Source organism: Nothoprocta perdicaria, unplaced genomic scaffold (assembly GCF_003342845.1).
Source record: "Nothoprocta perdicaria isolate Ctin4 unplaced genomic scaffold, notPer1 scaffold_71, whole genome shotgun sequence".
Lineage (NCBI taxonomy): Eukaryota > Metazoa > Chordata > Aves > Tinamiformes > Tinamidae > Nothoprocta > Nothoprocta perdicaria.
This window is the reverse complement of record NW_020455988.1, coordinates 3,386,449-3,412,678: the sequence shown is the minus strand read 5'-3', so window position 1 is coordinate 3,412,678 and position 26,230 is coordinate 3,386,449. Positions and strand designations below refer to the sequence as shown.

Sequence of the window (26,230 nt, the reverse complement as noted above, 5' to 3'; positions counted from 1 at the left end):
CCATACCAGGTACATTAATATACTTCAGCTTGAAGGAGGCTCTCCCGACGCCGGCTCCGCGTGTCCTGGCCGCCGCCRCGCGCGCCGGGAAGCAGCTGCTTCCCCTCCCGCCGAGACGCCGGGAGCGCGTGCCGGCGCGGCAGGGCTGCGGCCCACAGCCTGCAGCTGCTCCTAAGCAAATCTTGGTAACAAGAAATAGAGAGAAACAGAAAACACCCCCAGCCTCCAGTGCAAAGCAGTGGCAACCCAGCCAGCTCCTCCTGACCCCCGGCACAGCTGACAGCCCCTGCAGACACGATCCCGTTATCCTCCGGGAAGCGTTAGTGGTCCGGTCTGGCAGCGCTGGCCTCCCACAGCACTCGGGTGTTTTGCTTCAAGTCTCTCCCCTGCAAAGCCACAGGGCAGCTCGCTGACACAAGCCCTCCTGCGGGCTGCACACCCGGCCCTCCACGCACAGCATTTCCATGGGTGCCCAAGGACCCCCTTACTGCCCCTTGTCAAAATACAAGCCAAAGCAGCACGGGWGAGGGAGAGGGGCACCATCAAGGGCTGCATCACTCACCTGCTCGTGGGGCTGCAGGGAGCCTCCCCCCAGCACCCGTGGGGCTTTGCTGCTCCGCTGGCGGTGACAAGGGTGGCGAGGGCGGCGCTCGCGCTCCCGACACATCCGTGTGCTCTTCGGGATCGCTGAGGAGAAAGCGCCCTCACACGCTTCCCAACCCGGCATCAGGGGCACCGTCCCGCCCTGGCCTAACTCCAGGGAGGACCGGGGCTGTCCCTGGCTCCATTCAGTCTCGCGCCTTAGGCAGACTGGCACAAACTCAGCCTCAGCCCACCGAGCCAGGCTGCCTTTGGAAAGTGTTATTTATTTACAAGAGAGGACATGCGTTACTAAATCAGAGCTTAAGAAGCAGATTAGAGAGAAAGAGCTCAGCCCAGACTAGCCAGGYGATTTCACCTTACCTGCTGAACAGCCAACCCTGCAGAAACACTCCTGCAAATCAGGTTTCATACAGCTGCCTCACGGAAAAGCAATCGGAAAATCCAAAAATGATACAGAGATTTCTAGCGCATCCTGCCACACAGCAGGGAGGCAAATACCCTTGCACAGAGGTTCAGAGTCAAGATTTTTACAGCTTCCTTCATAAGAGGCCATCAGCTGGCCGGTTGGGTCAGCACTTCATTAATTAACACTTCACATTCACCTGGAGTCATTTCGGTCATTGGGTGACTGGAAGAGCACCAAAAGAATAAAAATTACTATAGTCTGTGGCTCATTAACCTGATTGATTACTGCTAATCTGGAAGCCACCTCTGCACAGGAATCAGCTCYCTTGCACCAGGAAGAATAAACCCCTCATTTTAGGCACTGAAAAGTCTTTACAGAGTGTTCTGCTACTATAATTGCAGCTGCTGAGCAGTAAATCCATTTCCAAGAGAAAAAGCTTAGTAGTCCATGGAGATTCACAACTGCATTATGGAGAAATGAGCTGATTTTTTTTTTTTTTTTTGAAAGTTACAGGTTCCAGGAAAAATAAACATTTGTCCCGCTTCCTTCTTGGAAAGAGTGAAGAAAAGAAATATTTAGGTAAATAATTTATTACTATTTACATAAAACCTAGGCAGGTGTTTGCTCTACAATATGCTAGCTGAAAAATGAATAGTCAAAAATAGTTGAAATATATGTTGAAGAAAAAAGTTGAAACATATGAAACTGCGTGGGAGGCTGCCCCAGTTGGGGCTAAACAAGTTCTTTGCAGTCTAACTCTTGACAGACCCAGAGCACTGGTTAAGATCAGCAGCAGGGTCTTCTGTCCTCCAAGCAGGCCACACGTGTGCACATGCTCCAGCGAGAGCCGCAGCACCAGCTCACAATCACAAGCCCAGTTTTATCCCTGCGGAGCTCAAAGCGCACTTTGCCACTGGCTCCAGAACGATCCACAGACCGGGACCACCGGGAATAGAATGCTTYGGTTACTCACCGTTTGATTTCTCAAAGCAGTCACAACTGGGTTGCTACAAGTCCCTCTGTGTCCTTGCAGCTGACCTAAGTTTCTGCACATGACCCTGACCCAGGGCAGAAGTGATGGGCACAAATGCTCACAGAGCAGCAGAAAAAGCACTTTTAGCCTTTTTTTTTTTTTTTTTCCCCCATTAAATTCTTCTGCTTAAGATGAAGGGAAATCAGCTGCCAGTGAGAGGAGATTAATAATTAGGTGGCAGCTATAAGTTCACAGGTTTCGCTCGCGTAACTCTTCCCTGCCGTGAAAGACGATATATTTGTAYGTAGTTAAGTGCCGCTTCTGAAATCCCTATGTTCTGTGTGAACTATGGGTACATTTCTAACCACTTGTCTCTAAACAGCAAAACACACCACCCAGCATCTTACCTGGCAAGGTGGCTAATTCCCGCTCCGCAGAATCCATGGCAAGCACCTTGCCCACAGCAGCCCCTCTCCGTGCACCTCCAGTACCGGGATGCGCTGCCAGTTGTGATGAAACATGAGCCTCCAGGGGCCTTTCTTGTCTTAGAGCTTCTCCCTCGTAAGGGGAGGGGGAAAAATAAAATAGAATAAAATAAAATAAAATAAAATAAAATAAAATAAAATAAAATAAAATAAAATAAAATAAAATAAAATAAAATAAAATGTTCCCGGTGTTTTGGAGGCTGCTGAATTATTTAAGTGGTTGAAATCACTGCCCACACTTTCAGACAGTGTATTCAAAGCAGACTGCAATCTCTATGAGGTGTTGCACTGCTGAATTACAGTAAATTTTGAAGGCTTTAGGGGCAATAAAAGTAACTCTGAAACGCCAAAGAAAATGAGCTGTAGCTCAGAATAATTCCTAGTTCAAAAGCACGTATTTGTTAATTACAATTACAACTGCTTTTTGATTCTGAGATAAGCAGTTGTTGCCATAGTGACTCATTCCTTTAAAATAATTTTTGCCCAGTGCTGCGTAAAACATTAAGATATTTGCCTTCACGGAAAGAAACTGGGAAGATGGATTTTCCACGTGTTAGTCTTTGTCTGTAAAAAAAGGCAATATAGGCCATGTGTAAAAACTAATACCCTTTTGGTTGCCACCTGAAGATCCTTATATGAGTGTCTRCCTGCAAGTATACTTATGGAAATCACCTCAGCTGTGACCCATASAGAAAGTCTAGTGAACCTTTCAAGTGCCTACAGCGTCTGCCACAGAATTTTAACCCTATCTGGAGAAACAGAACAGGCAGAAAGAAGAAAGCAGAGACCAGTTTTAGCGTGTACTTACCTACTAGTACAGCTACGAGCATTTCCCTGTGAAAATCTAGGGAAAAATATGCTGAAATCAACCTTTTGCTATAGCTTTAACAAGTACAAGAAGGTACAGCAAGCACAATATAATCTTCAAGGAGATGCATATAAATTACTATTAATGGATAATACCTTACCGTTAATGGTTTCCTGTGGTAATTGTTGTGTCTCTCCTTGTTTCTCTCTTGTGGATTTCAAGTCCAGAGTCTAAACTTGATCAGTGCTGCTAGACATCACAGCTCTGTCTTTAGAGAGGTGCTCTGAGGAAGTGCTGCTTAACAGAAGAACAGCAAATAGAAAAATTAAATGACATTGCAAACCCCCTTTTGAAAATGTATAGAGTGACACAGGAAATCATCTTTCATGGGAAATTCTCAATACATTTTTTTTTCTCTCCAGGGAAAGTTCACATTTCACAATTTCCTGCAAATTAATAACTGGAAATGTCAACCAGGAGGATGTTACTTTGCTGCCCTTGGGCAAAAGAATAGCAAGAAATACCAACCTCACTGAAGCTAATCACAAAACCCCTTCCGACTTTAGTGGTGAAGGTTTTACCTTCTGGACTTCATGCCAACTATGTAACTGCATGGAAGCAGCACAACCCAACTGGGGAGACAAATGTCATATTTTCTCATGCYATTATAGAATGTCTAGTTACCTGTAACGGTCCTGAAGCAGGCTACTTYGGTACATGACATCCTGTATTATATTTATGCCTGCTTAAGTCACCTTATGACACTTGCTTTGATCCCAGGAGCACCCCAAATTTTGGGATAGTTCTGTAGTGGCATCCTCTGGTGTGTGAAACATGAGATTTTCACTTTCTGAGGTATCTTTTCCTGCCAAAATATCCTGCTGATTCTTAGCCTTTGTGTGAAAAACCTGATGCTGCAGCTCCAACAGACTAAAACACTAAGCCAGCTCAATCTGGGCTTAGTTTATGCTGTTGACTTTAATTAGCCTTTTATTTTTGGAAGTTAATAGGTGCGAACTTCTTCCTTCCTGAAAGTCTCCAAGGGGTAAGTGCTTCAGAGGAGCACCTTGCTTCAAAGCTGGCCTGCATAAAACAGGTACGTGCCCTTCTCAGCTTCCTCATGACGTGCAGAGACAGTGTGGATGGCTTCCTTCCTCCACCACCTGTGAACGATAAATATTTTCAACAGAGACTTTAATTAAAAAGTGTTGGGTCTTACAAAAGGCATCTCCCACTTCCCTACTGGGATCCACTGGCAATATTAACAGAGATCAAACCTGATTGCCTTGAAAAGTCTAATGCACTAAAAGTTTTGTTCCCCTCCTTCCCGTCAACACATTCTTCTCSCTCTCACTTGCCACCTACCTCCAACCCAAATCCTCAGACTTTTCAAGCAATGCTAGAAACTTCGCCCAAGTTCAGAAGAGTCCTATAGTTGAATGACATTTGGATCGGCAAACAGGTTTATATCATCGAGGATAAAAACAAAATTAGTCTAGAGAAACCTTACTCTGACTGTTCAAGGTAGCAGAATGCACAAAAGGGGAGGATGGACYGTTCTTGTCTGAAGTTTGTAGCGTAGTGGTTAGGAGACTGACATTTTTGGAAAAATCAAGCCTTTTCCCTTGGAGAAGTGAMGAATTATATTGAAAAGCATCCAGAATCAATACAGAAACTCTACAGCACTGTTGGGGATAAAATAGTGCTTGTGAACCTTGTGGGTTTGTTCCTTGACCTAAACTCCCAGCCTGTTCTCTGGCAATCCATCCTTGCCACTTACACACAGCATCCCCTGACACACGGGATGTGCAGGATGTGCTTTGGAAATCGTTGGGGGAGATCTGGTATAGTCATTAGTCTGATCATTTTCCATYATTTAATCCATTTCTGGATGATCACAGCCTACAAAGAACTTCTATTTCTGATACAAAATTACTCACAGATTTTTTTTTCCTTAGCTTCAACAACAAGATCATTCTTGATGATCTTCAGGGATATTACCTACAGTAGGTTAAATGACAAACTATCTCAGGCAACTCCACTGCAGATTTTGCAAGCTGGGACTCAACTAACCTGCCCCGTGCTGCTTAAAGCTGGCCATGCACCTAAGCCACATGGCAAAGGATATGGAAATCTCACCTGAACGTGGTAAAATTTGAGCACTTGAATGTCTGCAGAAAGCAATAGTGCAAAAGAAGTGGCTAAACATACATCTTTAATTACACACACACACAAGAAAAAAAAAAAAAAAAAAAAGGAACAGTTTTGGGAAGGGTTATCCTCCTGCCTATGATCTTTGGGAAGGAGCCTTCACAGCTCCGCAGGGAGCAAAACCAGCCTCCAGCTCTGCATGGAGACCCCTCCACCATCAGGCACACGTGTCATCGAGATTCAAAACACCCCTGCAAGAAGCACTGTTCAGAACAATGGAACATGAAAACGGCGTTCGCTTTAGCTCCAGTTACACGAGAGGCAGCTTTGAAACACATTTACTCATCTCCTGCTATGGTTAACGAAGCTGCCCTCTAACATAATCSTAACGGAGGCAGCGCTCTCCCTCTGTGTTATATAACGTAATATAAGATCTTTTAATATAGTTCTTTTCCACAGTGTGGGACTCAGTAGCATAAATGTAGCACTTGGTAACCTTGGGTATTGCCAGTTTAAATGACTGCAATTAATTTCACAGGGAAATTAAATCCTAACAAAAACGTATGGGTTTCATTTTACATATGATCACTGCACAAGCTAGCAAGTTCCCTAAGAAGCGCTYGCACAGAAATGTTTTATTTCTATGGGATCTCTGGGATCTCACATGTTTTTTTTTTTTTTTTTTTTTTTTTTTTTTTTTAATGCAATTAGCAGTAAAGAGGAATAACCAGGAGGTTTCTGGCTGTGCTCTCCTAAATCTTTACCCCTAATTGATTTTAATTACAGACTGAGACCCTTCCCAGTGCAGGGACCCAGGGGGACTGGTCACCATGCACCCTTCCTCATCCTCAAAGCCCAGTGGTTTGGGATCCTAGGACCACTGATTTGCTGTCAGAAAACTAAAGGCCGGGTCTGCCAGTGCATGGATGTAAAGCTACTGCCAACAGCTCATGATGGGAGAGCTCCAAAGGAGAAAGAGAAAGGTGTCTCTGTGTGCAAGGAAATGCCATAACGTCATTTTCAAAATCTAAATCACTGCATTGGTGTTTTCCTCCTCCTACCCAAGCGCAAGAGCTACGAGTGAAGGAAACTGCTGCAGTGCTCCTTTTCCAGCCTGAAATTGCTCAGGGCCTTAGGTGGGAGGCCAAGTGGGGCTGAAAGCACAGCTGGTTTTGGCACTGCAGCATGGAGGGGAYGCGGAGGAAACACCAGGAGATGCACATTAGAAGGTGCTCCTGCATTAACAGCAGCAAGCCATGTAAATCATCAGAGATACAGATTAAACTGAAAGGTATTTCTTACTCTTTTTTTCCCTTTTTTTGGTCCTAGACAAATTCAGACTGYAGCAGTCTTGCCCTCCTCATTTTCTTGTGCTGTTTGACATTTGTTCCTCTCTGCATTACCTGGGCAATTTGGGTAAWGCATCATTTCCCTGAGACCTTCCCTTGCCTGATACGCGAGCCCAGAAGTTTGGGCAATTGCTGCTGCTTCATCTTTGAACAGCAGATCCAGGCAAAGTCCCTTCTCCAAGCAAGATATTTTCACCTGGATTCTTCCAAGGCAACAAACACCATCTTCAAAACCAGTAATAATAATATAGCTTAAAATATCTGAAGACACTAACCAGCCTTGCATTGCTGAAGGCAGATTGGAAGGGGATCAAGAAGGGCAGACAGGAGAAATGCTCAAGTTCAAATATGCTGACCAAATCTCTCCCCAAATGCAAAGTGAGACCCCTCCATCTCACTTGGTCTCCTTAAAAATATCCCTCTAGGCATCCCAGTATTTCATTCCTTCCTTCAGGAGGATAATACACACAGACCCCAGAGCTCGCTGCCACTGCTGGTGAAAACATATCCATGTTTTAAAGGGGAAAAAAATAAGGGAGATGTTTACCTGGAAATAAAGAAGATGTAGCAAGCACCAGGATAGCGTGACTCTGCSGCAAGGACTGCAGGCACTGAGATTGAAATGAAAGGTACAAATATTGCAGCCAAAACAAGCTTAGCTTTTCCCATATAGGAGCGAGAAAAGCTGGAAGGTGAATTCAGCCCATCCTTAAACATAGTATTTTGCCACTTAACTAAAACCATCAGTCAAAATAACGGAGGGATCTGTACGTACAGCATGAGCTCAGAATAACCTTGTGTGGGTCCCGTGTGCCGTGTTACTCTCCGAGCCCTCACGAGTAGAAGGAACTTGCCAGTGTCCTGTGAACACCGCGTTTTAACTGACCTGCCAGAGCTTTCTCCTGGGAATAACCTGGTGCAGCCCGAAGGGAGGAAGGGAAGAGCAATGAAGCACCCACATTTTTCTGTATCTGCTCCACATATTTCATTGTGAATKAGACGCTGCCAAGCCCAGGGCGCTCCGGCCCCGGCAGCAGCGCTCGGCTCCGCACGCTCCATGCCAGGGGCTGCCGGGCTCTGCCGGAGCGGCTGCTGTGGGGCTTGTCCCGGGGCCGGCACTTCCCCAGCACATCCTCCTGCCTTTTATTTATTTATTTATTTATTTATTTATTACTGTTGATTATGTTTGCTTCCAGAGAGTTCATCGCTCATTAACAGCCTCCAGGCTGGCAGCACAGGGGCGAGAGAGCAGCTCCCTGCGGAGACGGAGCAAACGCGCAGAAGGCTCCGCGGCGGCGGGGCCGGCGGTGCGGCAGGACGAGGGCCAGAGCAGCCCCCTCCGAGGCCGGCCGGGGAACAGCAGACTCCTAGTTAACACCAGATTTGTGTGAGGACCCCGGTGCACAYTGTACACGATTACCAGGCACACACAGGACAGCAGAGATGCCTTTCGGGACAGGCAAGCAGAAACCGAGCCCGAGGCAGGAATCAGCGAGGGAAAGGGGCCAGGATGGTGCCAGGAACAAGGAATCTACAGCCGCTCCTGCATCCAAAGGGCCCACTGTCCTTGCAAGGGGGGACCCCGCACTGCAAACACAGGGGCCAGGGGCACCCGCGGCCTCCGTTTCAGGAAGCAGCATCCTGCTTTTTGCAGGATAAAGACAAGACAGAGCAACTTGTCCTTAGTGGCCTGCAGGCTCAGCAAGACAGCACATTTTGAAGGATTTGGTTTAACTATTATGGACAGCCTTGTCTGTTAGAAGCACTTCCTAAGTTCTTGCGGTGTTTTATTTTTCCCTGATTTTCTTTCCTATTTTGTCAGTAGAGTTCTTAGATTCTGGCAATGGAAACTTTTCTGCTCCTGCAGAAAAACAAACTGACCCGGACTTTACAAGCTCATTCCTATCCATCATTTCTGGATGCAACACACTGAGCACTGATCTATCGGGCACTTGCAGCCCGAATGCCAAGTTTCTTTTTGCTTGGATATAAACAGAAGGGAAGCGAAAGGTGGCTGTATATTGCACTGACATCGCGAATCTATCAGTAACTTAAAGGATACAAGTTATTCTATATGGAAAGTAATGTTTTTTATTATAAAACACTTTTGTTGCTTAGACTTTCTAACAGATATTTTTGGGAGAGGAATTTGGTGCTCTTTCTAACAGTCCACGGATTTCACAGCTCATCTATTTAGTACGTTATACATTTGCTTGTTCCAACCAATGTCACGGAAATTAAAGTGCTGCATCTCTTTTGTTTGCTTACTTTAAAGCTGTCTCATTAACAGCTTGCAATGCAAACTCATGCTTGCCAAAACTGTTAAACCAAACATAAAACAGACAGGAGGGAAAGTCCCATTAACACCAGCCTGCTGCTGCCCAAGGGGCAGGGCCTCCCATCCTTCCCCACCTTCCCGGGATATATAACGCACAACGTGAAGTACTTGCAAAAACCTTTGCAGACTGACTTTAGCCATCTGGTATATTCATTATACAGACCACGATGGTATGTGCCAGTGTGTCCAGCAAAACCTGCTCCGACTCTTGCAGGGAGCCGCTCTGGGGCTATTTATACCCGGCTGTGATGCATCACGGAAAGGGAATTCCCTGGAGAAGCCCTGCAGGGCGTCAGCAATGACAAGCCCTGGGTGGCTTCACCGTGACATTGCCCAAACACCAGTAAAGCAGCAAAGAACAGGCACGAGAAAGAGACCCTGTTCAGATTCGGAATCGTCCAAGTCTGGACAAGGCCAGGAAGCAGAGCTGAGGGTTCGGACTAGCCTCATCCGCAGTATTTGGCTCGGGACTAGTTCCCCATGCCCTCCCTGGTGCTCTTTCCCATCCCGGGTGCCCCTCAAGGGACTCGCAGAACACAGACGTGGACACCCTGGATTGCTCTGCAGGAAATTCGGAGCCAGGGCATCTTGCAAGTGGAATGACATCAGGAAAAAAAATGTGGTGTGGAAACAGGAYTACGACTACCCTACTGAAAGACAGCAAAAGCTGAAAACATCGTGTTTCGCGTTTCCATATTGTTGTGAATACAAATAGTTGTTACCTTAGCTCATTTCACAATTGTGTTACGAATTAACTACCAAAAAAATGGATCATTTTAGCATTTTGGAAAGATTATCTTTTGGAAAGATTATATTCACTGTAGAAAATTTACGAAGGCTATTAAAAACACTAATCATTTCCTACTATAAAAAAATCTCAGCATGTCTGGTTTGACTTTTTGGGGAAAAAATATATGCTTTTCAGAACTGACCTTTCTCATCACACATCTGGTTCCTCTGTTTCTCTTTTGGGCAATATCTTTCCCTTCAGCTTCAATGTGTGTGCTCTGCTGGAGAGCTGTTCCAAAATACTTATGATGGCCGCAAACTTGCACTGAAAAAAATACATATAGGAAATGAGAGCAGGTGACATCCATACAGCTATGCTGGTTGGCAAGCCTTGGGCTTATTTATTAGCAAGATTCAGAGGTTTTTCCTCTTACCCCGCTTCCTTCTAGGAAACTATCCYGACATATAAAGGCTCCCAGGGGCAGAGATCTGCACTCCCTGGGCAGTCTGCTCCAAAAAACSCTGAGGATCAGCTTCTGTTTCTTCTTTTGGCTCCCTGAAAATGGTTTTACTTTTGTCAAATTCACTAGAAAAGGTTCTAGCATTAGATATTTTCACATTTTTGGGTACTTCACTGCTATGGGTAAGCTGCTTCTGAACTTGCTTTCCACAGAGCTACAAAACTTGAGCTCTTCCCTCCCATTACAGTCAACCCTCAGACAAAACCCCCAGAACTCAAACTTATTTTTCCTTCAACACTCAGGATCCCAGAACAGAGCTAAACTATTGGTGTTAATATTACTTTTAGTGAGCAGTAAATTAATTTTTAAAATGCACTCTCAGGAAGACTGAAAGTCTTTATTGGTCTGGCTGAGCTCAGTTAACACATCAGGCCGTTTCCTTCCCTCCTGTCAAGATGTCAAATCATTTCAGAAAATTCGAGAACTTTTGACTATTTCTTTTCCCACTGTGTCTGTACTGCAAAACTGATCCCCAATAAACAAGTACTCCCTGCCCTTTTCCAAGCCCCTGAATAAGTGACCTGAAAAATGAAATATTTCAGTTTTGCTTCAATTGTGTGTCTCACCCTGCCTTYTCATTTTTTATTTTATTATACGCTGATCTAGACAGGTCTCCTAAAGACAGTATATTTAACACCTTTTTTTTGTTTGTTTGTTTGGGACCCAAGGCAACAGGAGCCACTTGCAAATAACTTAAAACAGTCCACTGAGAAACACACTGAGATGCAAGTTGGGTTGTACCTAAAGCAAGAGCAAACTTCCAGGTCCTTCATAACTTAGTGTGCAGACTGCACTGATAATGACTTAGCGGCATTCATCTGTGTTGAAGCTTTAAGGGAAAAACAAAAAACACACGGGAATTTCATTTTGCATAAGAAACAGCAGCCAGCAGCTTCCCAACCAGACGCGCCACACAGCCAGCGATGGGGGGGAACCCTGGGAACGTGCACACAGCACAGAGCAGCCCGCGGGAGCAGGCACGGAAGGCACCGGTGCCTCTGCAGCGCGACACACACACAAACAAGAGCTTGGGTCCTGGGCACCGGGGTGGTTCATCCTTGGGGATGCCGCTTCCCTCAAGCAGCTACGGGCTGGAAAAAGCCCAATGCACCTGCAGCTACGCATGCCTCTTATTGCCAGAATTAACCGTGCTATTCTTAGGTTAGTGCACAACCTGAGAGCAAATGGATACGTGATGGCTGTCAGCCTCTTGTCGGTCGCCACCRGCAAAGATGAAATACCGCCCCGGAGGCAGGGGCTCTGCGTGCGCTCCGTACCTAAAGGCTGATGGTTTTATTCCTTAAAGAGGGGATCGCGGAAGGTAATACAACGAGAATGCGTGTGAGTGAGATCGTCAAAGCAGTCAGCTGTCACGCACCCTTCAAAGGAATTACAGGAGGAGTTAGCAGCAACACAAGGAGGCTGATGCTATTTAGAGTTGCCACCCTTTATTCCCCACAGTGCCCTGAAACAAAGGCAGGAAAACTGTTGGGATGTTCCCTGGCTGTGAGTCTGGCTGGGGAGTTCGGTACAGAACAGAAACTATAACACAAGCAGGTTAAGCAGGTTTTTTTGATAGGGATGCTTTTCTTTTGTATCCAACAGATACAAAAGAATCCCAGTCCCAAACCCCAGGTGCTGTAGACTCCTCTGGCAGGGACACTGCAGAGGTGCTGAGGGAGCCCCTTCCCCATGGCAGTGCCCAGAGGCCATCAGAGATGTGCTGGAAAGCGTCAAGACCACAAGCGACCGACATGAAGACAAAGTTATCGTCTAGTGGGTGACTTACTTCTGCAAAGCAAAGAAAGGCCAATTCTCCAAGCGCAATTTCCTCTCTCTACCATTCTACTGGATTTTGCTTTCCTATTTTCCTTTAACAGGCTTTAGGCTTCCCCTCCAAGTTCCCCTTTTGAAAAAAACTGATGTGTTTTGGCAGAACATAAGTTTGGCATAACTTTGCTTCATGTTGGCAAAGCTATGGGGAACTTTTAAATTAATTTATAAGAAATGAAGATGGGCATTTTTGTTCAACTTGGTCAACAAGACCAGGTGGTGCTGGTCACAAATAGCTCTTTTGAGTGCATGGATTCATAAATGGATTTTGAAGGGAACCCGGGCTTTCCTCTAGAGACAAGAGTCCCTTTCCTCTCCACGACTCCGTTCCCATTTCCCAAAAGGGCCAAAGCTCAACACTAGGTGGAAACAGCAGCCCTTCCAAGAAAGCAGCTATGAGGACCACACACTAATACAATTTGCCACCCTCTGCCCTCATCACTGAGCWAGAAACACCCACTGCTGCTCTTGCAGTGCAGACACTGGCGTCTGTATCTCAGGATACATGCGTGATGTCGGGAGCCAAATGGACACAGCAGCCTCAGAAACACGTCAGGGCAGCCCCACGGGGCCTTGCTCAGGGAGAAAATCAGCAGCCAGGGGAGCATGAGATCCATTTGTTCTCAGAAATAGGCATTTTTAGCTGCAAGGACCTCATCAGGACTGCACAGGGAAAGAAAATCCCAGCTGGAGCCAAGGGCAGCGTAAAGGGAGGGGAGGAGGCAGCGGGACCCACAACACCCCCTTCTTGCCTGCTTTGTGTCAAGGCCCCAAGACTAACGCAGCTACGCGGCTGCCTCTGAACAGAAGCCCTCTGAGCAGGCAGCTCTCGGGCCTGATGCTGCCACTGGCCTTGGCAGCTGCTTGGCCACAGCCTTGCTTGTCACTCCCAGCACCTGCATGGCACAAACGGGGTAACGGGAGCGCCGGGCGCCCCGCGCTCCGTGCCTCGGCTTCAGCCCGTGCCCGCCGGCACGGCCGGGAGAGCTTCTGCGGAGGCGAGCGCCCGGGAAGCGCTTTCCTGAGCTCACCTTCCAGGCTGGATGCGTGGGTCCGAGCATCCCTGCTCCGCAGCTCTCCTCACAGGGAGGAGCAGAGCCAATGCCAATGGCTCTGAGATCGGCAGTTAAGTGATTAATCTGGTACCACCTCATCCCTCTCCTCTGCATCAGCTGTGTGATTCATTAAGGCAATCCATTAAGCCCCAGGTGTTAAGACACTTTCTAATTATTATTACCTTTTTATTTATTTATTATTTTTAAATACAGTGACAGCTCTTCTGCTGAACCCCCTCACATGACACCTTCCTTTGACAAGGGAAGCTGTGGGATTACAGCAATGTATTCACGGCTTTTGTGAAAAGAGCACAAATGCATCTGGGCGTGATCAGGGTAAATGTCCGTACGCAGCCCTTCGGGCTGGGCTGGGGGCCCTGCACTGAGGAAGGGGTCGGCTCGCTGCACCTCTTTATGCACAGAAGCTGTCAAAAAAACTCCTTGAGAGTGCAGGAGCTGGGAAAGGCTTGAACTGCAGGGACCACCCAGCCCATCTAGCGCTCCTGGGTTCCTAGCAAATGCTTCTGACTAGCTTGTAACCGTGGCACATGCAAAACGCTCAATTACTGCTTCTTAGAAATACCAAATTATCTCCTAGAGTTGGAGACTGACAGCCACGCCGTCTCCACAGCGCTACGCGCTGCTGAATTTCTGCTGTCTTATTCTTTACAGGTTTGCACTCCTAATTGCATTGCATTTTAATTGGTTAGCAAGGGCAGAGCGCCAGCCCCGGGGCAGCAGGGGTGGTCATAATGGTGCATGTCAAATTGCCACCCAAAGGGCGACCAAACAAAAGGCGGAACGGGGAGGGAAGGAGAAGGGAAGGCAAGAGGGCTGCACTCATTAAAAAACAGGCAATCCTGTACAAAAAAACCCAGTGTCCTATGGATGTAATAAGAAAGCTGGAAGTTGTTAGAAATAATAMAGAGCACAACAGTGCAGTTGCTCTTCCATCAAAAAGCCCCCTGCAGCAGCGAGGCCTCTCCTCCTGCAGACTGTGGGTCTGGGCACAGCCGGAGGTGTGGGGCAGCAGCGGTGCCGAGCGCGTCCGCGTGTGGGGCGAGCAGCAGCTCCTGCGCGTGGGGCGAACTCGGGGGGCCGGAGGAGCGCGAGCCGCGGAGGGTACACGTGCTGAGCCTTCCCAGAGCTGCTCTCTCATGTTAGCCACGTTCACTGGGGTTAATTAAAGCCTGTGTTTTATCGGCTACAAACTTGRAAAAAAGCCTCAACTGGGAATCAACAGAATAATCTTTAAGCTCATTTATTTTATTAGATATAGAGCCCTAATTTGAAGAGATCGAGKCGCTGTAATTAATGGTGCTAGAAAGGTCCTGAGATGTGTGTTCRGGGCCTCCGCAGAGCGTTTTGCCCGTGGCCGTCCCGCAAACTGTGCGGGAAGTCTGCGCCCGTGGGCAGCGGAGCAGCCAGGTCAGATCAACACCCCAATGTGGCAACTCCAGCGGCCTCCACGGAGCTACAAACACTGAAAGGCAATTCAATAGCTAATGTGCTTTATTACTYACTCTTGGCAAGATTTAAGGGCAGGCTGCAAACTGCAGCTATGCAGCGAAGGGGTCTGACCTGCTATCACAACAGCAGAGCCAAGAGCTGTCTGCAACTGAGCCGTCCCAGGCATATTCCACATGCCCACCTTGCTCCAGAGCCTGCTCAAGGTATAGGCTGTATGCAGTGCTTCCCACAGCCAACAAAGGTCCTTTAGGGCTTGTTTAGAATTATTATTTAGGCCCCTCTATCAGCGGTGCCATAAGCAGCCTGTAAATACCCCTGCCCATAGACTCCTGGCCCTGCTGCCAGCTCTCCTGCAGGCCGGGTTCGTTCCAGGCGCTGCCAAGTCCTCGCTCAACTCCCAGCATTGCAGCAAAGCTCCAGACGTTTTGCCAGGAACACGGGGCATTCCCGCGTGAGCGCTCCTGTGTGAGCACTGCCCGTCACCCACAGCTGGTTGGGGGGCCACGAGCCCCCTGCCTGCCCAGGGCGCCCCCAAGGCTGCGTCACCCACAAGCGGGACCGTCTGTCGGACGTCAGAGGAGGGCCCAGGAGTGCAGTGCTGGGGGACTCACCCGTGCAGACCCAAAACGGGGACCGTACCCGGGCCGAGGCAGTGCTGGGGCAGGGCACTAAGGCAGACAGAGGGTCCCGACATCACTCTGCGGGCATTAACAGCTGAAGGGCACCTGTGCTCAAATAACCAGGAGGATGAATTAAAGCTCAAATAACCAGAATGATGAATAAACAACAGCACGACTGGCTCACGAATAAGTTACGTAAGACCATCCACCAAATGTGCAAAAATACTGAAATGCTTACAAAAATTAATAAGCAGCTGACAGGATTTTTAAAAGCACCTAATTCCTGCTCTTCAGGCCTACTTTTTAGAAATAAAATTCTTACCTTTTTTTGTATGCTATTTTCCCATTTCTGTATCTTATTCCTGTGAATAATGATTGAAGCAATTTTCCTTCCAGTATTTCTACTTTGATGTGAGGCAAATAGGCTGCTGAAGATAGCATCTTAGAGCAGCAAGTCAAATATCAACACACAGCATCACAGCATTTTTTTCCCCTTTAGTGCCAACCTCTTTTGTTTAGCACTGGCTCCAAAATCCTAGTGTGATGCCTGCATTTGGTCAGTCAAAACATGGCAAATCCGGTAGCACCCAGAAGGAATTTGAGGGAACTCTTCTGCCCCTCAACACAGTGATTCCCTTAGCACACTCCTCCCCGAGCCTGCATGCCACGCTGATCAGCAACGAGGCTCGGGGCACGAGGCCTCAAAATCTCTCTCCAGGCTATTCTCACAGTTACTGCCTTTCCGCTGCAATAATCTGTAATTTATTAGATAACAATGCTAACATTTTACAAGGACACTGGAGGCCCTGCAGACAGCGCTCCATCGTGAGCAGCGCCCTCGCTCACACTCTCCTTAGGACCAAATGTTCCCTTTCTCCTGCCCACTGGAAAATATGGAGCAGGAGGTTTTTGCCCAGAGGGCTTCTGCACAATTACTCCTATTTAGGAACACATCTGCCCCACTACCTTTCAAAAGCAATTCAAATCATTGCTATAAGGTACTTTTAACTCCACATAAGTGGGTATGGCCACCGCGGATGGCCATAATTAAGGTAATTATTAATCTTTCTTATTTAAGGTAATTATTATCTTAATTAAAATAATTATTAATCTTTCTTATTACTAACATAAAGATTTTAAACTGGTACAGTTGAGTTTACACCTGGATGTGGAAACATCTCTGGACCTTCACCACAGGCTGCTCCAACCATGCCCGGGTATGCCGTCACAGCAATATTTCTATATCATTAATAGTGACGACCTCCATCTTATAGAAAAGGGAAGACTTTTGGTACAGTAAAGCAAAACAATAACTAATTAGTGCTGCTTACATTGCTGCTCTTCACCCTTAAGGATGCCAAAGCACTTGACGATACCACAAGCTCTACCAGAAGAGTGCTGCAACTTCTGGGTCAAAAYGTGTCTCCAAAAACATCTGACAATTTAAGAAGGAAAAAAAGAGGGAAAAGCTCATTCCAATGGAAAAAACATACTGAATATGCTGAATTATAAACAGACAGAAATTGATTGTTCGAATTAAAAGTAGCTTACTGTTTGGGAACACTATCACTGAGCAAGGTATGGGTCACATGTAAAATATTCATTCTGAAATGTAAAATTTATACTTTTTAATTCATGATTAACCTCACTGACATCAGATCTTTGATGAAATATCAAAACACCTGAAGTTTTTACTGTATTTCAAGACAGAGATKTATTTCATGCCAGTAAGTGGGCCTCCACACCAGTATGGCCATGTTTTTAATGTCTATGTTACACTTCAACTGCTAGAATCAGATAGATATTTTTCCCCAAGCCAAGTATGACTGAGGCAAAGTGAAAAAAAGTCATTTCTCCTGAAACCTGAGCTCCTTGTGCTTTACTTATAGTAGTTGATGATACCTGCTTTATTCTTGGATTACAACACATGGAACAGAACCATATATTCGACCTAAACACTTGTTTACATATTAAATCACAAACCTCTTAGTAGATTCAGTTAAATTACCTCAGTGTGGGCATTTTCACTCTAAATTAAAGTGAACATCATTCACTTCTACAGTAAACTATGACAGAAACAAAAGACCACTACATTTAGATTTATTTAAACTCCGGTGGAAACTGTTTTAAACATGCAAATTCCCTTTCCTAGGAATCCCCAACTAGACAAGCCTCTCACACCTAGGACCAAATTTGCTTTTGGTTTCTATTTTGGCCATGCTGGCAACCAGAAAACTCAACTGCATCTTGCTGCAAGTGTGACTCAAAAGCAGTTGCSCCAGATGTCTGCAGTTGGTTTCTTTGCTTTTTCATCTCCTCCAGCCATTTTGTGTGGTGCATTTTTTTTTTCTGGTGTAATAACTGAGCTCTCTGTACAGCCAGTTTGTTACCTCCTGTTTAAATCTAATTCCAGCCTCTCTAGCTTTGCAGAATAACAAGTTCCAAATATTCTTCCAGATCCTTTCCTCGTTTCACAGACACCCCTCCAGCATACCTCAGTCTTCTCGCYTTCACATAAACATCAGTTCCCTCCAGGTCCTTCAGAAGGAGAAAGGACATCATATGTTTCCTTTACCACAAGCTCTGTTGCCTTGGGGGTTAAAAAGGTGACAAGTTTGGCATTACCAAAGCTCCTTTCTCGTACTCTCACCCACGGGCGCTTTTTGGTACATTTTTAAACCTTTGGAGGAGAGCTTGGTTTTCTGCCATACCCTTTACCATGAAAAGCCCAAATATCATTTCTYATCGTGGTGTTTTTCACTCTCTCGGTGCCAAGATTCGCAGCAAGCCCTGCTCTCTTGCCATCATCTTTTGAAGGGAAGTTTTCGGTGCTCCATTTTCCATCCCCGCTTGTCTTCTGCAGAGCCTAATGCTCCCTCTCCCACCACAATAACCAGTATATCTAATGTCTGTCCTTCAGGACTTGCTATCATGAGTTCACCTGATGCAACAGGAACGCATAGGAATGTCTGATATTTGCATTGGATATGGGGAAGCAATTGCACTTGGGAAAAGAGAAAAATAAAAGCATCTTAATAAAGAGAGTAACTTTTAATAGGTAGTTAATTTTACTTGACACACACTAGCAGTTTCCAAACAAACTTTACACAAACAAATATATTTATTTTCATAATGTTTCTCCGCTCTTTTCTACTGTCCTTTCAGTAGGGTTCAACATGCTGCTACATAAAATATATATATATATTTTAAATGTCACAAAAATCCACAATGATTGCTTTTCTTCACGAAAAACTTCAGCAATCAGGAATCAGGATAGGTATAGATGCTAACTAGTGTATTTTAGATGCCCTGACCTTTCCAAAGCAGGCATCAAAGACTCCTCTGCTCCTGAGCAATGCCGGTGATCCAGGCATACCTGGATGGACCCTACAAGTGGAGCTGCAGCGCACAGCACTACGGCTGGTTCCCCATCTTTCACAGAGCTTCATCAAAAGCTTCTCCTCGTGCCACTAAGATAAAGGATTAGACCCACGGAGGTAGAAATCAGAGCAATGGTCCAGCACAGGGGCATCCTTGTTTAGAAAGATGAACTAACAATCTGCTCAAACGCTTACCAGGCAGCTAAGTAAATTTTATTAGTAAAGAGAAGGAAATTGGAGAGAGAAGATGAGAGGTTCCTCAAAAGCATAGTAGCAAAAGCTTGGATTATTTTTCAGGAATCCCTGGCTCTTGATCCTGTGTTTACACCACTAATTGTCTCCTTTTCATTTCCCAATAAATCAATGGAGCTTTTCAACAGCCTACCAGACTCCGGAGATTAAGACTGAGCAGAYGCTCTTGTTAATATAATTTTCAAGCATTTATACTTCTAGAAGAGCAGGATACATGCAGGTAGAAGCACTCCTTGATATTTCTGAAGTGCTAGCTCTGTATAAATTAAGAAAGTCAGTAATAATTATTTGAAGCATTCTTCAGGCTTCTATAGTTATTAAATAATGAACAGGAATCTCATGCATTGCTCAGAACATAGGGAAGAAAGCTTGTCTGTAAAGGTGTTTATCACATTGATCCCTACTGTGCACCACAAGTTACAGAGGAGACTACAAGTATACGTGGCAGATGTACTGCAGGGATTAGCGGGGGAACAAGTGGAAATAAACTATATTGCTGCTACATTACAAGGACCACATTCAGCAACTTATAGAACATCAATGAACCTCAGTGTCAGGAATATTCCTCCTCTTCACAGAAAAAGCAACTCACACTTCAGCATTTCATCCAGGCATCCCCTCCTGTAAACATTTATGACAGGCAAAGCGAGTGCTACAATGAGGAGCCGCACGGAAGCCACTGAATTAGGTTTTGAGCTGGCAATTTGGCCAGGACTGTTTCAAGGGTCAGGCCCTGTTGGCATTTTGCTACATACGATTAAAAGAACCCTATCTACCAAAAGTTCAACAAAGTATGTTAATGTATTACCTCCTATATGTATAGAAAACATTTTAAATAATTACTAGCCAAACTTCACCTGATTTTAACATTATCTTCAGTCTTGTTGAAGGTTTTCCTGCTTTTACTATATGCAGAAATAATAAATACATAAGATATACCAGTTATTAAGCCATCAATAAAGCACATGTCATTCCAGAAGGAACAGGAGGCATTTAAGRTTTGGATGTAAAGAGCTGGTCATTAACACAAGTGTCCTGTCTGGTTAGAAGCTTCAGCTGCTCCATATTTCCTGTGAAACCACAGCATTGCTGGGAAGTTCTTCCACATACTGATAAAACAGGCTACTTCACATCTGAAATGACAACAACATCCCAAGATTATTGTTCCASGAAAGTTATTTAGGACCATAATAGTAAGTTAAAATGATGATCAGAGTAAATCCTACACAAAGCAGCCATCAAAGAGTAAATTGATTGTCCAGGATAACGTCCTGGACTCACAGAATCAGCTCTGGGGTTTTGACTCACTTAAGGTGAAATTGTGTTCTGTTGCTTCAATTCAAAGGGCCAGGCAGCTTATTTTGTCCCTACTGCTAGCATCAGAAAAATTCAGTGTGCTCTAGTGGAAATGAGAAAGGTCAGAGATGTTTTACACAAGCCTCTCTTCACATTTACTGCTAACCAGATCTCCCTTGGTGGAAGTTGATGGGACCTGTTCTAGGGGTGCTTCATCACAAAACATTGATGCAATTGTTTGGTTTGGTTGGTGCTTATYCTGGGCCCAACACAGCTGCCTCAGCTCATGCCAGGCTCACCCTAACACAGTCTCCGATACCTCCTCCTCAGGTCCCCCTTCCCACTTGCCTTCTCCCCCAGGGCCCTTCCAGCAGGACCTTTCCCACCGGCACTGCCTCCTCCTCGTCCTTCTCCCTCTTTCAACAAAGGACTCCACTTGCTGAAAAAGGCTCACACGGGAAGGTGCACACCCTACCTCTCCCACAACAGCCTTCACAGATGCTCTGACAGCCCCTGCCCTTGCACACATAAAAATAGGGACCAACACCTGGCAGTTTTCCGTGCCAGCAACCAAGGATTTTCAGCTGCAAGAAAGCACCTCAATAAAAGTGCCTGAATTTGTGTCATGTGAAATGGACAGAGACATTTCAGGAAGCCAAAGGAGGCTGAATACTTCTGGGTATCAAGTTTCCTCTTACAGGCAATGGCCTTAAAAAAATGTGTTGCTTCTTGCACATACAAAAGGTAAATTACTTTGGCAATTACACCCAGGAAATGAACACTTCAAAGTCAAAGCTAAAAAGCTGTGTCTGTAAAGGTCTGCCTATGTGAGGTGGCAGGTTCTTCGGTTGCACTTGACTTTATTAACCCCAGTTTATTTGGGATTCTTGTTCATGACAGTTGCTCAAAATGAGCTTTTTAAAGTCATTGCCACTTGAGGCTGACACCAACAGAAATCACTGCTTTCTCATATAAGGCATTTTTAGCTCCTTTCTTTAGTTACATGCCAAAACTTTATATAAAGTTTTATATAACTTCAAATATTAACTTTTTATAATTTATAATAATAAACTATTAACTTTTATATAACTTTAAATATTAACTTTACAGGAAGCAAGACAAAAAAAAAATGAGCTCACATATTTATTACTGACGTGCGAAGAAGAATCATCACGCTGTCGAGTTTTATTCTTCCCCTGAGATGAGTGCTCTCCTAATAAAAAAGAAAACACATTTTGGGTCAGTTAAATATATAAAAAAAAGACAAATGAGTCTAGCAGGAACACATCACAGAGCACTTTGCAACCTAGCTAGTCTCCTTGTCAGACATACTTAACAAGCAAAATCTATCCACAAAATAGATTTTCACTTCTCTCTTGGTAGTTTTTAGCTTATTTCATGTACAATTTGCTCTCAGAATGTAGGGTACTACCAAGAAGCATTTCCAAGTAGGGTATGAAAAGGTTAGAAAAAAAGTATAAAATTAATTTTAAACTAAAATTGTAGCATTATATTATAAAAAGGAAAAGATACATCTATATTTTTTTTTTCTGATATCACTGACAGTAGTTCAGTTCCTCCAAAATAGGAAAACGACCATTTAACAATTCAGTGAGTAACTGCAGACAGCTCTCACTCCTCCCCTCCTGCAGAAGCTGAGCTACCGCCAGCAATTCCACACGTACAAATACCCCTCCAGACCAAGACATGTCTACAGTTGTCCTGTTTCCCTGTGTGCCAGGATACCCAAATACACTCAGAAAAAAAGAGCCCGCCGCCTCTCTGCGCACCTGTGAAAAACAGTTTAATTCCCAGTACATACAAGAGATGCGAGAAAGTGAAGAGATACACTAAATCCTAGCAGAAGTAAATTTGTATTAAATAGTTTGCATACGATATCTAGCCTGGGGCTGAAAAATTGTAACGCAAATTAGGAATACAACAAATTAACCGATTAGGTATTTAATTAATTAGCAGTCAAAATAAACAGCTGCATTCCATCAGTAAGAAAGTAGAAAAGAGGAGTCAATAGTTTTCAGGTAGCTTTTCTTGACTGTCATCTGGGCTGTTTAATTTAGTGCAGCCTTGCAGAGATGAGTAGACAACTTTGTATCCAAAGGGAGTCTATGAGAAACACTGGAAATGCTTTAACAATAAAGTGCTGAAATTGTTTTCACTTCCAAGTGTTCAATCTGGGATAAAATTATTTCAGAAACATTATAAAAATGTCGCCAACTTAGTGCTTGAGAAGTTTTGATGATGTTATATTTCAGCTGAAAATCCTCTCAGCAACTACTTCAACAATCTACTTCATAAATTTAGAGAAAAAAGGAAAGCACCTTTTTCTAGCAGACAAAAATATATAAGTATTTCAAAAAGATCAACACATTTTGGTAGGTTTTCATTAGATAAAAATATGCTTTTTAAAAGATAAAGAAGACATACCAGCTCGAATACTTGTATAGTTTTATATTAACAAACCAGACAGATTTTCGAGAATTGCCCTCATTTTTTATTTCCCTTTCTTTCTTCTGCAGAAGAAAGCTATTGCTCCTTGCTTCTTGTTCAATATAAAGATGTAACTGCTTCAATGGGGTGCAAAAGGGGGAAATTTGAAAAGAACAAGTAGGGAAAATTTACCGAAAAACATATTACTGTTGGAAAAAAACTTCAATTGCTGCAGAAATATCAATATTTTGTTATCAGTTCCACTCTCAGCTGGCAACTGAGCTAGAAAGGAAGCAAACTTGCAGAGAAGATCCATACTTTTTACCACAGAAAAAAATAACACTTCTAAGATCATGCTCCAAAGCCAGTGCAGCTCCCTAGATAACTTCCCATTGCCTTCCCAAAGCCAATAGGCTTTGGATCAGGTTATAAAATGTGTGAGGTTGGTCAGGCTTGCTACAGAAAGCAGACTGCCTGATCCATACCTATGGATCCATACCTGGGGGGCTCTAGCCGTGGTGAACTTGCCTTATTGCGCACACGTTCCCTACCTGCAGTTCCTGGTGGTGTACGGACATCCCAGGGAATATATTAAGGAACTGCCTTCAATACTGAGGGGCATTAGTGTCCCCTAGTAATATCAGTGAATGTCGTGAACGTCTGCTGGGAGTTTGATGTAGAAGGCTAAATACCTCGATGCCATTTTGTCCCTGTTGCCTGTGCTCTCCAGAGCCACAGTTCGTGGCAAGAATTCTAGGATAAATCTAAGTTATTGCTGCTCTACGATTGCTAATGTATTTGAAGGTATTAGCATTACAGAGTCTACAGTCATTAGTGCCAATTAACTCTTCCGTGATGAAGACAGAACGATTATATTCGGGAGAGGAAACGGGCACGCAGTCACTCTCTGACCTACAGCAACGAGGGCAGCAAACTGCTTTGGGCACAGAACTGCAATTCACCTTGAGACCCCCCAGTTGTCCAGATCAGTTTTAAAACTTGATGGCTCTGCAGCTTGATGCTGTGCTAAAAACTCCTCCCAAAACCCTCATTCCCTAAAGAACTATGGATGAGAGCTTGTTTCCCATAAGGGAAACAAAAAAAAAACATTTTTTGTGTTTAGTGTTTTGTTAGAGCAGATGATATCTTAACTGATTGAAAGAACTGTTTAGCACTGAACTGCGAGGCCGGTGGAGAAAACCCATCTTGCCTAAAACCACTATCTTTCCAGTATTTCCCACACAGTGATGCTACTCAACCAGGCCAGACAGATTACCTGCACAATTTGAAGACTGCAGTTGAGGGAGAAAAGATATAGTTACATCAAGTACATCAAGTTAGGTTAATAGCAAAAGAGCCAGACAGCAAAACTGGAGAAAATTTGKCTTTTGGTGATTCTGGATTGTGCATTTAGTGAGGGTGAACTTAAAACTCTAGCAGCACCCACCAGGAGATGAAAGTTACCAAGAGAGGCTGGAACCACTCGCTTCTCCCAATCCAGCTGTGCAGCACCTAGCAATAAGCTAGCCTAGCGTCAAGTAAGTTGAATTTTATAGGTAGCACTCCAATAAGTTTCTGATAACACATGGAAAATACATTGCAAGCCCCTCTATTCTGCTAAAGTAATTGAGTATAATTGTGAAAAGCAGGAGATKAGGGACCTAGCAAAAATTATTTGGCACAGTTAAGCAAGCGCTGTCACCTGCGCAGCTGTGAGTGCAACGTGACCCCTTTTACCTGTGGTCCTGCCTTGGGAAACCTCTCCTGTTGGGCTAGGAGTTGAGAGCTCACATAGACTAGCAGAGGGCAGTGAGAAGCCAACCTCATATAAATCACGCACTTCTACAAAAACTGAAAGAAATGATGCACAGTTTGAGAAAGAGGCCTTAGGCAGAGTATCTGGAAAATGAAATTAGACTGATACTGACATGGAAATTAYATTTAACATGCGGTTGCAAAACCTTCTATTAAGCTTTTCTTGTTCCTCTCATCCCCCAATGTTGCATCAATCTGTTGATTTGGCTCTGAAATAGAACTGTAAACACAARGACACAGGCACAAGAAAGTCTCTAAAAAGTGCTGTAGGCAGATCTATACCACTATACTACATACAGATCTATACTACAGTAGCTGTGCTATATACAGATCTATAGTTGAACTACCTAACTTACTAYGGCAGGATGTCATAGATCCCAGAAGGAATAAAACCAATTCACGGAAGTAAAAGCCACTGAGGACAATTAAGCACATGACTCAGGTAAACTTCAAGGCATAGATTGCTGGAAGACTCCTGTAGGGAGGATGCATTGCTGTCCATCCTCCCTAGTTTTTATCCTTCCTTGACGTCTCTGGCTATTTTCCATGTGAAAAGAGACAGCCTGTAGCAGCTCCTGCAGCGCAGCAGTGCTCTTTCCTTAGCGGCACTCCTGAAGCACTGCCCCTGGGGCTGGAGAGCAGATCCCGCGAGGGTGGCGGAGCGGGCAGTGCGGCACGGGGCACAGTGTCCGCACGCACCCTCCTGCGAGCAGCTGTCACCCTCTGACGCGCATGAGGAGGACGGGGAAGGCGTTCCAAGAAAATTCTGTGCTCCTGGCTCTTGGGCCTTCCACATGCTTTCTAAATGGCCTGGGAGTACAGAGAGGACTCGGCAAAGTTACAAGATTTAACTGGGCAAGTAAAAATTTTTTTATATATATATATACACACACATACACACACACACACACACACACACACATATATACACAAGCATCCCAATGCTTGTATATGTGGATTACCTAAGGGGCTTATAACCAGCTGAAATTAGAGACCGAATAAAAGGAATTCTGAAATTCTCATTTTTTTGTCTCATGTTTATAGAAGGCTGTTGAATTAATCTCACTTAAAAAAAAAAAAAAGTTTTTCCCATCTGATTCAGAAGCTGAACTCATTATTCAGACTACACAATAAAAATAAGAGAATTAGCTGTTCACGTTAGTACAGGAAGCCTCTGACCTGGACAAAGGCCGTTTTGAGYTTAGTGGGAAAGCTGGAAGAAGGAGGACACAAGAAATTGGCTTTGACATACAAGCAGGCTGTACAGCATCACAGATAACATTGTCTATAAGAAAAACTAAGCGGTGCTGTTACTTCACTGTAATATCTGCTGCTGAGCAATTGCTCATAAGTGCCAGTCTGCTGGGGAACAAAGTACGAGCATAAGTCTTTTGCTCTGTAGAAAATAYGATTGCAGAAACTCGAGTTTTATAAAAGCATAAAACTGCCTCTGCAGAGGGATTTTGAGAGGGGATCTAAACGCTTCTCTCCTGCAATGCTGCAATGAGAGGAGAAGGGGAGCATTAGAGACGCTGGAGAGCGGCCAGAGCAGGAGGGAGCCCTGCGCCGAGGCCCTGCACAGAGCTCCTTACACCAGCAGCCTGAGGCGCCCGTGCGGCCCACGGCGCTGCACACGGGGCCGAAGGAAACGCTCACATGGAGCATCCACGCGTAACTGCTGCTGAATGGCCCGCAGGA

The 26,230-nt window shown here is 44.9% G+C and overlaps 1 protein-coding gene and 1 long non-coding RNA gene across 2 annotated transcripts in view; both read right to left on the bottom strand.

Moving 5' to 3' along the window:
- Nucleotides 1-362: 362 nt before the first annotated feature.
- LOC112957246 lies at nt 363-1,201 on the bottom strand. The gene is made up of 3 exons (XR_003251180.1): nt 964-1,201; nt 563-687; nt 363-386 (listed from the first exon to the last, which is right to left on the bottom strand). It is a non-coding gene; the product is annotated as an uncharacterized LOC112957246 (long non-coding RNA).
- A 17,411-nt stretch (nt 1,202-18,612) lies between these two features.
- EMCN (endomucin) overlaps nt 18,613-26,230 on the bottom strand; it is an 80,490-nt gene continuing 72,872 nt past the window's right edge. Inside the window, exons 14-15 of the mRNA XM_026050889.1 lie at nt 21,409-21,482; nt 18,613-20,106 (exon numbers count right to left, since the gene is read on the bottom strand). Of these exons, the coding sequence (XP_025906674.1) occupies nt 20,101-20,106; nt 21,409-21,482 (80 nt within the window). The 3' untranslated portion in view covers nt 18,613-20,100. The remainder of the gene's footprint in view (nt 20,107-21,408; nt 21,483-26,230) is intronic.